This window comes from Colius striatus, chromosome 1, assembly GCF_028858725.1.
Source record: "Colius striatus isolate bColStr4 chromosome 1, bColStr4.1.hap1, whole genome shotgun sequence".
Classification (NCBI taxonomy): domain Eukaryota; kingdom Metazoa; phylum Chordata; class Aves; order Coliiformes; family Coliidae; genus Colius; species Colius striatus.
Genome location: NC_084759.1, coordinates 116,817,446 through 116,830,745, shown reverse-complemented (window position 1 = coordinate 116,830,745; position 13,300 = coordinate 116,817,446). Strand labels below are relative to the sequence as shown.

The 13,300-nt window shown below is 43.6% G+C and overlaps 1 protein-coding gene across 1 annotated transcript; it reads left to right on the top strand.

The window, feature by feature from the left end:
* The first annotated feature begins 957 nt into the window (after positions 1-957).
* On the top strand, positions 958-12,052 carry NIT2 (nitrilase family member 2). The gene is made up of 10 exons (XM_062004225.1): positions 958-1,012; positions 2,296-2,414; positions 4,975-5,095; positions 5,214-5,302; positions 7,943-8,036; positions 8,989-9,063; positions 9,500-9,578; positions 10,208-10,306; positions 11,377-11,432; positions 11,797-12,052. The coding sequence occupies exons 1-10, from the start codon at positions 985-987 to the stop codon at positions 11,883-11,885; spliced, it is 849 nt and encodes a 282-aa protein (XP_061860209.1). The 5' UTR covers positions 958-984; the 3' UTR covers positions 11,886-12,052.
* The last annotated feature ends 1,248 nt before the right edge of the window (positions 12,053-13,300 follow it).

Sequence of the window (13,300 nt, the reverse complement as noted above, 5' to 3'; positions counted from 1 at the left end):
AACTTTTATATGCTGTTTCTACTACCATGAGCTCATTTAGAAAGAAGGGAAGCCTGCCAAAGAGCAGCTGTATCCCCTCCTCATCTGCAGTTGTCCATTCTGACATCCTTTGGCTTGGTCAGATTGGGATGAGATGTTCCCTTTACTGCTCCAAAAAGCAGATTGAACAGTTCATCTGTTGAAGGTTTGTAACTTCTGCAAACAGTGGTGGTTGTGCATTATATGGTTGCACTTTCCATCCTTCATCTCTTTGCATGCTACCTGAAATTGAACGTGTAAGGTGTTGGTCACCCTGGGTTACCTGTTTTCTCTTTAGCTGCTTCTGTTGCCATGCATTTTCAACAGTTGTACAAACATGCCTTTAAAAAGCCCAAGGTTGTAAAATATATATGAGGCAGCAGTGTTCTGTGATGATTAAAGGGGAACACGTTGTGTTCAGTAATAAAAACAGCATGGCAGTTAACATACTAGCTAGATAATGCTGTTCACAGTAAAAGATACACCAGGTGAATGAACCCGTAAACTAGTACAGATCTTTTGGAGGAGAGAGAGGCCTTAACAAATACAGGGCTGCTACTGCTGGCATAGGGCTGGGAAAATGTGGTGTCAGTGAAGGAACATGACGTTTAGGTGCAGGGCTGTGTGTTTGGGAGGTGCTGAGTTGCACAGGAGGAGCGTTCCCAGCGCCCTGCCTTTCCCTGGGCTTACACAGGCTCAGCTCATGCCCGAACGCCGGCTGCGCGGCTCCCAGGAGCTGTATCAGGGAAATGCTGTGAAATCGGATCGAGCAGCGCCTCAGACTACATCAAAGCAGCCTGCGAGGCGTTTTTAAAGCAACGCCTCAGCAGGGACGTGGCGGAGCGGCGCTGCTGGGGCCGCGGCGCGGGGCCGGGACTACATTTCCCAGCGGCCCTCGCGGTCTCGCGCGGTGTCTGGCTGCCCCGCGCCGGCGTGAGGGAGGAGCCGGGGCCGCGGCCGCGGGGAATGCGGGCGGCGTGCGGAGCCATGGCCAGTGAGTGGCGGTGAGCGCGGAGGAGCCCTGGCTTCCTCCCCGGTCTCTCCTCGCACTCCCCTCCCTCCTTCTGGGGAGCTTCTCTCTCTGGCACGCGGGGGGAAGAGCTGACGGGAGCTTGAACCAAGCGCTCAGGCGGAGCTCTGGCCTGCCTCTGCGGGCCTCAGCCGACCAGAGGGGCCGCTGCGTAGCGCCGATTTCCCCGCTCGCCCCGGGCCTTCCCGCAGAGTCACCGCCTTCCCCGTGGCCCCAGGGGCCGCCCGCAGCCACTGCAAGTCCCTCCATGTCTCCACCGGGCCCTTACCGTGTTCCCTCCGTGGAGACGGGCCGTGGGCTGCCCGCTGCCACTTTCCCCCGGTGTTCTCAGTCATACTGTGGACTGGGAAGGCCTCAGCCCTGAGTGCTGCCTCTGAGCCTTGGAAGGGGTGTGAAATAACGCCAGTACTAGCAGGAGTTGCCCTGGGCACTCTCACTTTGCTGCAGACTGGTAGAAACCGGTTGCCCTGCATCTCGGTGCTGTAGGGTGTGTTTTCCTACAGCCTAAGGTACTGAGAGATCCATGGAAGTCCAAAGCAGGTGCTCAAAACTCGATGTTCTCCACTGGTGTGCTTAAGAGCTTGCAAGTATAAATCCTGCCTAGCCACACTAGAAGCAGTGTTGATAACACTTGCAGCTGTTTCTTGGCTAGGAATCAAACTGCAAGTAAGTGAACAGGAAAAGTGTTATCTTTATTGTTTTATGTAGCCATTTCCCAGGCCAGGTATGATTGGAGGGATAAAAGCCACCTGTTCCCATATCTGTCTGGTGCTTTTTAGATTATCCAATCATTTAGTTTTTTATTACCATTTTAGGACATGCAGTGCTCATCAAGTAACAGGCACAAGAAGAAGATAGGCTCACAAGCCATATGGCAGCCTGGGAAGGAAGGAACAGGTCTAGGTGCCTAGCGATCTTCCTTTCTGTTACATGGTACCTTGCATGGGAACTCGGGCTGAGTACTGCCTGGGCTGAACGCTACTGGCACGCAGATGCCACGGTCTCTCAGCTGAGCCCTGGTCGGGCTGTGTGGTTCCCTTTAGCGAGCCTGGATTTGGATGTTCTCCCTGTGTTGAGAGTCTTTGCAGAGTCAAGACAGACCACAAAATGAATTGGAAGTGATTTGTGTATATATTAATATATAAGCAAATATCTGTTGTTAAATGCTTGTTAGTCAATTCAAATTTTGAAGACTTTTTTTTCCTACAGGAATTCTGCTGAATAATTTCTTTATTTCCTGGCAATAGATTTCCGCCTGGCTCTTATTCAGCTCCAGGTATCTGCTCTGAAATCAGATAACCTCCAACGAGCCTGTAGACTTGTGAGAGAAGCATCAGCTAAAGGAGCAAAAGTTGTGGCTCTACCTGTGAGTAAAGATCATTGTCTACGTAGCACCTATACCTCAAACCCTTGGAGATCTCTTTCTAGTGTTAGCCACGTGTTATATATTCCCATTTCTCTATGAATAGCTTAGATGATGTGTGACGCTCCAAAGTAGGTGAGAAACAGGGTTTGTGTCTAGCAGCATGATTAAAAGGAGGGAAAACAAGAACATGATGAGGAAGGGGAAAAAAAAAAAGGCAGGTTGTCTTTTTTGTGGTTACAGTCCCAGGCAATTCCATGACTGAATGTGCTGAATTCATGGAAGTGACCTTGTGGGTTGAATCTTTGCAGAAGCCTTCCATGCTAAAAATGTAGGAAAAGGTGATTTTCAGCTAAAGAATGTTGTTATGGAGATGAAAGAAAATAGGTATACGGTGACTCTCTTTTGCCATAATCATTCCAGATTAGGTAGTACATGAGAAACAAAAGAGACTTTAGATGTTTCCAGCAGGTCATTTGTGGCTGAATTATGATTGCAACGCTTTTCTCTTGTGACTTTCCTATGTGGGAAAATAATAGCCACTTAAAAGCAGTGATCATTTCTGATTTACTTTTGGATTTCATTTATCACGCAGATGAGTGTGCTGGCAATGAGGTAACCTTCCTAGTGCAGCTTTGAGCTTCCTTCCTCTCTTCCAGGGGGTACAAGTGTTACTCCTGTGCCCTGCAGTATCTGACTCAGGAGTACAAAGTTCTTCTCTGGGTGAACTTTTGGTCTGAATGTTTTACACACAGAATATTTTTCCTCTTGCTGTTGCAGGTGAAAATTAAACAACCTTGCCAGCTCCTCTGTGCTAACACAGGTCTTGTGTTGCAAATATGACCTTTGGTTATTCTGGTTGGGCCTCCTGCACTGAGATTATCAATGATTTGCTAATTTTGTCATGACTACAAACACTGAGTTTCACAGACCTGTTTAGCTGAGACACTGACTTTGCCAGTGATAATTTCTGTTTTTAGAGTTAAAGTTTTCAAACAAGGGCAAGGTTTTTCACAGACTTTGGGGGGTAAATTTTGTGCTGGCACTAGGATATGGGCATGAATGCAAAGAACAGAAGTAATTTGCACTGAGTATATAATCTACACCTCTGCAGATGTGGCAGTTTTTCTGTTGTATGCCTTTACGCATTAAACTTTTTTCATTTGTGAACCAGAGAAGACCAATTTGTAATGTTTATGGATATAAACCCAAAACCATTTGAATCTAGAAATTGACAGAAAGCAATTCAAAGATCTGACACTGTATTCTTACCACTTTTGGAGAGCAGAGTGATCTGTGCAGTCTTGCTGCAGGGTCAACTTGGGAACAGCCCTGTGTGCTGCTGCTCAAGCGTGAGCAGAGCTCTGCCAGCTCTCTGGAAGCCGTGCCTAGACACTGCAAGTGGCAAGATGAAGGTGGAAGCAGTTGGCATTGTTTTCCTTTCCCCGAAGTTCAGTCCAGCTTTCAAAAGCCTGGGAAGCTCATTTGACAGCCTGCAGAAACTCTCTGTCCTGCCTCTTCCGTCTACAGATCCTGCTGTGGATTTGCTGGCACGAGCAGGTCCAGTGTCTATGTGGGAAAAAACATTCGTCCAGTTTTGGTTTGGTTACTCCATTTCAGTAGACTTTACTACAGTCCTTAAGAAGTTTGCTGGAGCAGTTAAGGCATAAATGTATATTGTGTTATTCACACCTTTATTATCTTTGGTTAGGGGAGGGGGAGTCTTTTTACAGCTTCCTGTGAGCAAAGGTAACAATTGAGGCAGATGCTTCGACTGGAATCACTTGCTGAAGGGTAGCTGCTGGTACTGTTTGATAGCCTGTGGCCTTCGTCTGTACTCCTTCAGAGAACAAAAAAGTGTTGAGGGGGTGTCATACATTTTCACAGAGCTGGGAAACATAATGCAGAGTGCAAGTTCTGGATATCACTAGCCACCTAGTTCAGGCGTCTAAATGGCTCTGTTAATTTTATTGTCTAAAGTTTACAGGCCTGGCTCTGAGGGATAGCAAATAACTTGCACCTAGGGCAGAAGATACTATTCAGGTGTGAGGATATAGGATTTAAAGGATTGTTTGAGCAAAAAAATCAGTAATTTTGAGAAATGCATGCTTTTGCAATAGGACCTTTTAAAAATGAAATCATGGGCTGCAGACAAGCACAAGCATTTCACAAGCTAAAGAGACCATTCCTTTAGCTTGTAACTTGTCCAGTGAGCTAGGTAGAACTTGGTTCATTTTTCTGTTGAGAACATCCCTTGTGATCTTGCTAAGTTTAGACTGAAAAATATACTAGCCTTGTTACTTGCAGCTTGCATGATACTCCTAAACTGTGTTCTGTTTGGCACACCAAGCCACCCCATGCATTTTCACTAATTGTTAAGGTCTTCCCAGCTTCCCTATATTTTCTCATTTGCTTACAGACCTTCTGTGAACTAAACTCCTGTAGCTAAAGATTGCATGAGAACATTGATAGAGAGGGGTTTGAAAGGTCAAGTACGTCTCTTTGTAGTGGTGTTACTGCATTTTAACTTTTTTTTTTTTTCTTCTTTCCCCTCTAATTCTAGGAATGCTTTAATTCTCCATATGGAACCCAATACTTTAAGGAGTATGCAGAAAAGATCCCTGGAGAATCAACAGAAAAGCTCTCAGAAGTTGCAAAGGAGTGCAGCATATATCTCATTGGAGGTAGTTCACTCTTGGTGACCTTCTCATTGAGGGGAAAATGAGCAATGTCTATTAATGCCATCAGATTAAAAATCTCACTAATTCAGTGGGGGAAATCTTTGTTCTTGCTTTTACAAAGGATCTATTCCAGAAGAGGATGGTGGAAAGCTATATAATACATGTACTGTCTTTGGGCCTGATGGTGTTCTGTTGGCAAAGCATAGGAAGGTAAGATGTCAGAGTATTATTGTACAAACAATTTCATTTGTGCCTAAAGGTAACATGAATTAGTAGGATCATGCATTAATAGTAAGATGTATACTATCAGTGAGATTACCAGTAATTTTTATTCAGGGCATGTAAACACCCCTTTAAAAGATGGTCATAAATTTGTCCTGTATAAGGATGACAAAAATGCAGAAGGCATGATTGGCTTTTCCCAGATGCTGGGAAAACTGTGGTACAGAGTAAATCCTGATCCAACCCCTCCGTGTACCTTGGTCGAGGTCTGAAATATGTCATCACTTAAGTGGAATCAGAATTTTCCCTCAGATTCCCAGTGGATTGAGTCTTTCTGTCATCATAAGTACCATTCTTCACACATTTTGTGTGCTGATTGTACGATTAGTGCAGACACCGGCAGTCCAGGTTCAGTGGTTAGGCTGTATCGCCTGCCTGTGGGAGATGCTTTGTTGCCCTCTGCCTGGATGCTGCTTTGTGCCTCCTGAGAAACTGCCTGCTATGCATAATCATAGCGGATGGATTTTGTTCATCTGACTGTGCATACTGGTATTCCTTAAGTGAACAACAGCTCGTTTCTGTCAACGGAAAAATAAAAAAAAAAGAATGCAAGGTTACTTGGAACAAATGAGGTGGTGAGTGGAACACCTCTTGGGTGTAGGTATTAATTTCTTCTTTTAACTGATTCAGTGCTTAGCTACACTATTGATCACTTCCTAAAGTACTGCTTTGCCTTCAGTCTGTCATACCACAGCAGCCTGCAAGCCCAGCAGTTGTTTGTAGAATGAATGCAGGCTTGTAGTGTGCAAATATGAATAAATAGTCTTATAAAAACAGTTGTATTATTAGGAACCTCTAGTCAGAAACAGAGTCTTCCATTGAAAGGGAAGGATAGGGACCATCTGCAGGGGCTGAGGCATCTGCATAGCTCAACTTGTGGAAACTTTATGACTTGGTGTGAAGGTATTTTCTGTACAAGTTTTGTAGAAATGAGACTCAAATCTTACAGAGGAAAATACCACCTACTTTAATATAGTTTAAAATCATACTGACAAATTCAAGACATTCTATATGTATCCTTTCTTTTGCAAAATTACTCATTAGATCAAGATCACAGAATCACAGAATGTAGGGGTTGGAAAGAACCTCTAAAGATCATTTAGTCCAACCCCCCTGCCAAAGAAGGTTCACCTACATCAGGTCACACAGGAACTCCAGACAGGTTTTGAAATGCTCCAGAGAAGGAGACTCCACACCCTCCCTGGGCAGCCTGTGCCAAGGCTCCCTCACCCTTACAGGAAAGGAGCTTTTCCTTAAGTGGAACTTACTGTGTCCCAGCTTTTGTCCATTACCTCTAGTCCTGTCACTGGACACTACAGAAAAAAGTGTTGCCCCATCCTCTTGACATGCACCTTTCAAATACTTGTAAATATTAATGAGATCCCCCCTCAGTCTCCTCTTCTCTAGGATGAACAGCCGCAGTTCCCACAGCCTTTCCTAATAAAGAAGATGTTCCAGTCCCCTGTGCTGGACTCTCTCCAGCAGTTCCCTGTCCCTCTTGAGCTGAGGAGGCTTGGAGCAGAGTGGCTTGAGAGCTGTCTTGTGGAAAAGGACCTAGGGTTGTTAATTGACAGTTGGCTGAATATGAGCCAGCAGTGTGCCCAGGTGGCCAAGAAGGCCAATGGCATCCTGGCTTGTATCAGAAATAGTGTGGCAAACAGGACCAGGGAAGTGATTTTCCCCCTGTACTCGGAGCTGGTGAGGCCACACCTCAATTACCGTGTCCAGTTCTGGGCCACTTGCCACAAGAAGGACATTGAGATGCTGGAGCGTGTCCAGAGATGGGCAACAAAGTTGAGGAGGGGTCTGGAGAACAAGTCTGATGAGGAACAGCTGAGAGAGCTGGAGTTGTTTCACCTGGAGAAGAGGAGGCTGAGAGGAGACGTGATCACTTTCTACAACTACTGGAGGGCAGTTGTAGTGAGGTGGGGTTCGGTCTTTTCTCTGCAGTTATAAGTGATAGAACATGAGGAAACAGGCTCAAGTTGCGCAAAGGGAGGTTTAGATGGACATTAGGAAGAACTTTTTCACTGAAAGGGTTATTAAACATTGGAATGGGCTGCCCAGGGAGATGGTGAAGTCACCATCCTTGGAGATACTCAAAAGACACATAGATAAAGTGCTGAGGTTTAGTTAAGTGACGGGCTTCACAGTTTGAGGTGACTGGTTGGACTCGATGATCTTAAATGTGTTTTCCAACTGTAAGAATTCTATGATTCTGTGATTTTTTTATAGCTATTATTAGCTACCCTCTATTATGGCATGGGAGAAGGACAGGTTAATTGGTAAGCAGTGTAAACGTTCAATATGTGTATCATTTGAGTCACGGGAATTATTAAAATGGGCAGTTTTGGGTTTTTGATTTTTCAAAAGATAACTTTAAACATCTGCATTTCTGTAAAGAAGAAAACTGTTTTAAGTCATCTTTAGGAGATCCCACAATTAAGCAATGTTTAGTTGGGATTTTGACAAAGAGTTGTCTAGAAAACGCTAAGAAAACGTGCCTAATAGTCAAATCTGAGGCAGAGAAATGGTTGTTAATGGTTATTCATCATACTGTAATTACAGGTTCATTTGTTCGACATTAATATCCCTGGGAAGATACAGTTCAAAGAGTCTGAAACACTGAGTCCAGGGAATAGTTTGTCCATGTTTGATACTCGTGAGTATAAGACAAGCCCCTTCTTTAAGGAGCTCTACCACAGTAACACTACAGTCATTCTGGAGTTCTCTTCTCCCTCCTCCTCCCCAGCAATGGACCTTTAGATTTATATTAGGCATCTGACAAACATGGAAAACATAGTTTAAGTTTGTTCCAAGTGCGTGGGTCACTTTTAAAGGCAATGTGATTGCTGAAGGTCAGAAGAGTTCAAAGGGCTGAAGAATACATCATGGCACTTCCCATAGTAAATAGTGTCCTCTTGATTTGTTACAGAGAAATTACTGTGTTTCTAAATAGTGGCTACCTCTTTAAATGGTTCTTATAAAACATGGCTTGGAAAAGAATACATGTGGCAAGCAGCTGCACTGGGACATTGTTTCATGTGAGTGATGTAAAGGAGACAATTAACTCTAAATCCCATTCTAATGGTCTTGAATGAAGTACACTGGACAAAGCAAGACAACTTCTCCCCATCCTGTCAGTGTTCAAAAAACCAACATGTTCGCTTTACCGAGCTTTCTGGAGAGTCATCTCCTGGGGTCACCTTTCCCTCCTGGCAGCGCACGTGCTGTAAGGAAGGACGTGGCTGTGGTATCTCTGGTCCATGAAGAGCAGGGAGCACTTTCTTTCCTTGAAAATAATTGAAAAACCTGCAGCTAAATCAGAGAGGATCGACCTGATTTTTTTTCCATGATTTTGTGGAAATGGCTGTTTTTAAAGGGTAGATAAGACTCCTCCTCACAGCCTTCCCCTTGTTATGAAGCATGAATTCTTCACCCCTAGAAATAGTGAACGCTTGTTACAGATAAAGACACGCATTTAAATATAGCTCCTCTTGTTACTTTGAGACATAGAAACTTACAGCTGGCCCGGTGGCTACATCTAGTCTTGTGATTATTTTTGTGCACTCATGATAACAATATGACCATTGTCTCTTGTGTTTTGAGAACAGCCTACTGTAAAGTGGGCCTGGGCATCTGCTATGATATGAGATTTGCTGAGATGGCTCAGATCTACGGACAGAAAGGTGAGACTGAGTCACCTAATGGTGGTGCATGGGTAGCCCTAAGGCTTGAACTACATTGGACTGTTTCAAGGTGGTGCATACTGGGCAGTCTGTGATCAGACACTCTTATCCTCACCCTGTAACATAAAATGCATTTTGTGGCCCAGACTACTGTCTGTTCTCCTTGAGAAAAGTGACAATCATTTCCTGATACGTCTCTGCTGATGGAGTGATGGAGATGGGGAATATTCCCACACTTGATAACATATCACAGGGCTTTGCCTGACATAAGTGATGGCTCATGTCATGCAGGGATGGGCTTTGTTTGGTTCCATTTTGAGCAGAGGTCAGGAAGTACGGGAAGAAGCCTGGGCTTGAGTCTCAATGTGAAGGGCCACTCTAGAGTAAACCATCTTCCTCTTAATGATACATGGGTTTTATTTTTCTTTCAACAAAGGTTGCCAGCTGCTGATATATCCAGGGGCTTTTAACCTGACCACAGGACCAGCTCATTGGGAACTGCTACAAAGGGGACGGTAAGAACAAAGTTCACAGCTTATCCTCGTGTACCAGAGGGAGTTTTAGCATGTGCCTTCCAAATCTTGCCTTCCAAATAACACTATGCATCAGAAGTGGTGCTGCTGCTATTGCAATTGCACCATTCCTCAAGCCTTGCATGGGACATCAAAATGATTCTACCATCAAGGAGAGATGCAGGAAATGCTTATCCTTCACTCCTGACAGTCCCTCTGCAGTTATGGCATTTCAGGAACCTCTTCCCCAGGGCTCTGTAAGCACCCTTCACACACAAGCTTCTAGACAGAAGAACCAGTTGAGAACTGCTCTAATTACAGGCAGAAATAGACCAAGAGATTCCTGAATGCGATGTCACTTATACATTTGGTGAGCTTCAATCAACTTTGCTAGATGGGAACAAACATGTAATTTGTTCTACTTACTAAGTCTGGAGCAGGTGCTAGAGACTTCTCTTTTCAGGCTTTACTTTCTCTGACCTTCACGTGATTTACAGTTTAAGCTAGTCCTTAGGAGGATATATAGCTTGCCCTTCAGAGTGAATTCTTTCTTGTCTGCTTAATTAGTTGGTGATATAAAAGTAAATTGTACTCGCTTTTCCCCTCCTTCCCTTATCTTTCTGTGAACACAGAGCTGTTGATAATCAAGTCTATGTAGCTGCTGTATCACCTGCTAGAGATGAGAAAGCATCCTATGTCGCCTGGGGACACAGCACTGTAGTAAATCCCTGGTGAGTTCAGAAAAGAACTAAACCCACCTTCTCTTGTTTTTCTTGAAAGAGATTTTACTTGTCCATCGCATTTCAGTCCCACATTTTCATCTTCTCTTAAAAATGTCCTAAGTTCTTGGTAAAAAACACCTTACTTAAGCCTATATTTTCAAAATTCCCCTTACAACTGACTGAAAAACAAGAAACGAAAATTATTTTAATAGGATGTATTCTTTTGGGTAGCAAAGAAGATAGTTAGTATCTAGTATTTAGCATTAGTTAAGCTGCTGACCTTTTCAACTTGTCCCTTAAGTTCAGTCCAGTATATACTATTTGTTATGGTAATTCTCTGTGCAGAACTGAACCATCTTAAACAGCTTATACAAAACTATTTCATTTCTTCAAAAAGCAACACTGCTTTGACAATAAGAAAGAACAAGAAGAATGGCTTCAGCTAGATAAGAGACAGACTCTGAAGTCATACAGGGGCACAGGAGGTAAAAGTGACCAAATCTTGGGGCAGTTATTTTTCTTCCAAATAAATCCATTGATAGTTCTCTTCGAGGTGACTGTAAAATAGGAAAAGCTTTATCTACATCCTGAGCTATTAACTTTATATGATGAAAGCAGTGACTGAACACCTAGTGGGAGACATGATAAATGATGCTCATTAGCTCATGCAGAGTAAAAGTTTACTCCTATTAAAAGCCACTAGGATCTGAAAGGAGAATGCGTCAGGCTTTGCCATATTTGGTTAACCCTGGTGAAGTTATTTCTTTCCCCTTGAGGTATGTATAGTGCATGCTCACGTGCACTGGATCTCAGGAGCTGCTCTTACTGTGATTCCTGATCTCTGAAAACCAGCTTGTGTTAAGTATGTACATGGTGCGTAAAATGTGCCACAGAGAAAGCCTCAAAGCTGTTTTTGTCGTGCCAGAGTTATGAGTTATGGTGGTATTTTTAGGACAGCCCTGTCTTTACAGCTGTAGATACCAAGGGTAGGAATGCCCTTTTGTACAAACAGCAGCAAGTGGACTGATGTGTGGAGACCTCCGTGCTAATGCCGCAAACAAATGTGCTTGATTTTGCAGGGGTGAAGTCATAGCCAAAGCTGGACCTGAGGAAACAGTTATATACACAGATATAGGTAAGGATGAAGTCTTGGGTCTGTTTCCCGAGTATAGGTCATGAGACTAAGGAGACAAAGTGTTTTGCCTATGGGCTTGTAAATGCAGGTACACATGCTGCACTGTTCTCATCTTTTCTCTGTCTTTGTTAGATTAAAGCAAGAACAAGCAGCACATGACTATAGTCTTTTAGTTTCCTTACTAATGAGGAAGCTGCCACCTTAGGAAAGAGCAAAGTTGAGGCTTCCTCCAGCCACAGCTGCCCACTTGCAGTGCTGTACAGAGCTCCATGAATGCTGCTCTTCTCCCTCCCTGACCTCAGAGCCAGTTGGGAGCTTTCCTTTTTGACTTCTATTCTGATAGCTCTTTCTCCTCCCCCTGCAGATTTGAAGAAACTTGCAGAAATACGTCAACAAATACCTATTTTAAGCCAGAAGCGTTGTGATCTCTACGGCATAGAGATGAAAAAGTGAAGCTGGGTGAACAGGGAATGTTCAGTTGATACAATGGCTGCTGTTTTCATCTTCAGAAGGATTCCCTCACTAGCTGCTCCAGAGTCTACTGCTAAATGTGCCAATTGAAAAGAAACCTTGGTGTTGTAATTCTAAAACTCATTCAAATACAACTTTCTATCTCCTCACACTTTAGTACATCAAACTATTTTATAGATAGGATAAAGATGGAGGTGAAATCAGGTCAGCACAGTAGTAGCTACCATGGCTTTTTATGCACCACAATGTTGTAGTTACCTTTTAGGGCTCTTCTGTAGAACGTGGGAGATGAGACATTGGAAATCCTGCAGAACGTGGAGATGTGATATCTCTGGCAATCTTTTCACATCAGCTTTAGTATTAGGATTTTTTCAGTAAATTAGCTGATCATCTAGAAGCTTGATTCTTCCCGTGCTTTTGTGGTCTTAGTTTTATGTGCCTTAAAGTTCCTTGAATGTCCAATTTCTAGCTTAAAATACCATACGGTACAGTACATACCATTACTGTACGCTAAGAGAAACTCTACTCTGTTATACTTAAGGACAATGCAAGAAGCTGACAGACAGACCTATTACTATAGAAGAATCTCTTAAAAGGTGTTGGTTCATGTGTCTTACCTGGAATATATATCCAGTTCCCCTTATAGCAACTCTTGTGTATTGCTGAGGTGATGCAGGCTACTGTCTTGTTAAAGCAGTCCATGTATCACCTCACTTTTGCTCTAGCTGCTGCTTCCTTACCGCCGTGCCTGAACGGGCATTAATTCTGCACCTGGAAAGGCTGAGGGGAGTCAGCCGAAAGGGTTAGAAAACTTGTTGTCCTGATTAAGTCTTCCAGAAGACGGGCACGAGGATTGCTGTGTAACTGCATTATAGCTAGCAAAGGCCCACTCCCACCAGCTGCCCAGGATTCACTCCTGACTTCATGGCTCTTGCTGAAGAGACTGACAAAACTGATGAAAGGTGGCTTTAAGACTTAAGACCAGCCTCGTGTGTCATAGTTTTGCTGTTGTGGGTTTTATTTCTTGCAAGGAAACAACAGTGGTACTACTAATGAAAAAGATAAGAACCTGCAATAGAACCAGGTTCTAGTCTCTTTGGAATAATAATTAAAAACAAAAAGCCACTCCAACTATCCAGAATTTACTTACCAGGCTTTTAGTTTTCCAGCAGCAAAAATGATCAAGCAATAAGGCTAAAGGAGACTTCAAAATACAAAAATGAGAGGAGAGAGAAAAGGTTCTCTTGCACTAGCTAAGCACCAGTTTCCTACAACCCAACCTTACCTTTTTATTCATGTTCGGCCCTCCTCCTCATCCCTTTTTATCCTCTAATGTTCTTTTATCTTCTCTGGAATGAGCTAGCTATGTTCTTTATGGAGGAAAAATAAATCATGGT

Excerpts from the sequence above, each read along its gene's own strand:
- NIT2 (XM_062004225.1), top strand. The coding sequence starts at position 985 with ATGCGGGCGGCGTGCGGAGCCATGGCCA. Across the intron at positions 2,415-4,974 it reads CAAAAGTTGTGGCTCTACCT|GAATGCTTTAATTCTCCATA; the intron begins GTGAGTAAAGAT and ends CTCTAATTCTAG. Across the intron at positions 9,064-9,499 it reads TCAGATCTACGGACAGAAAG|GTTGCCAGCTGCTGATATAT; the intron begins GTGAGACTGAGT and ends CTTTCAACAAAG.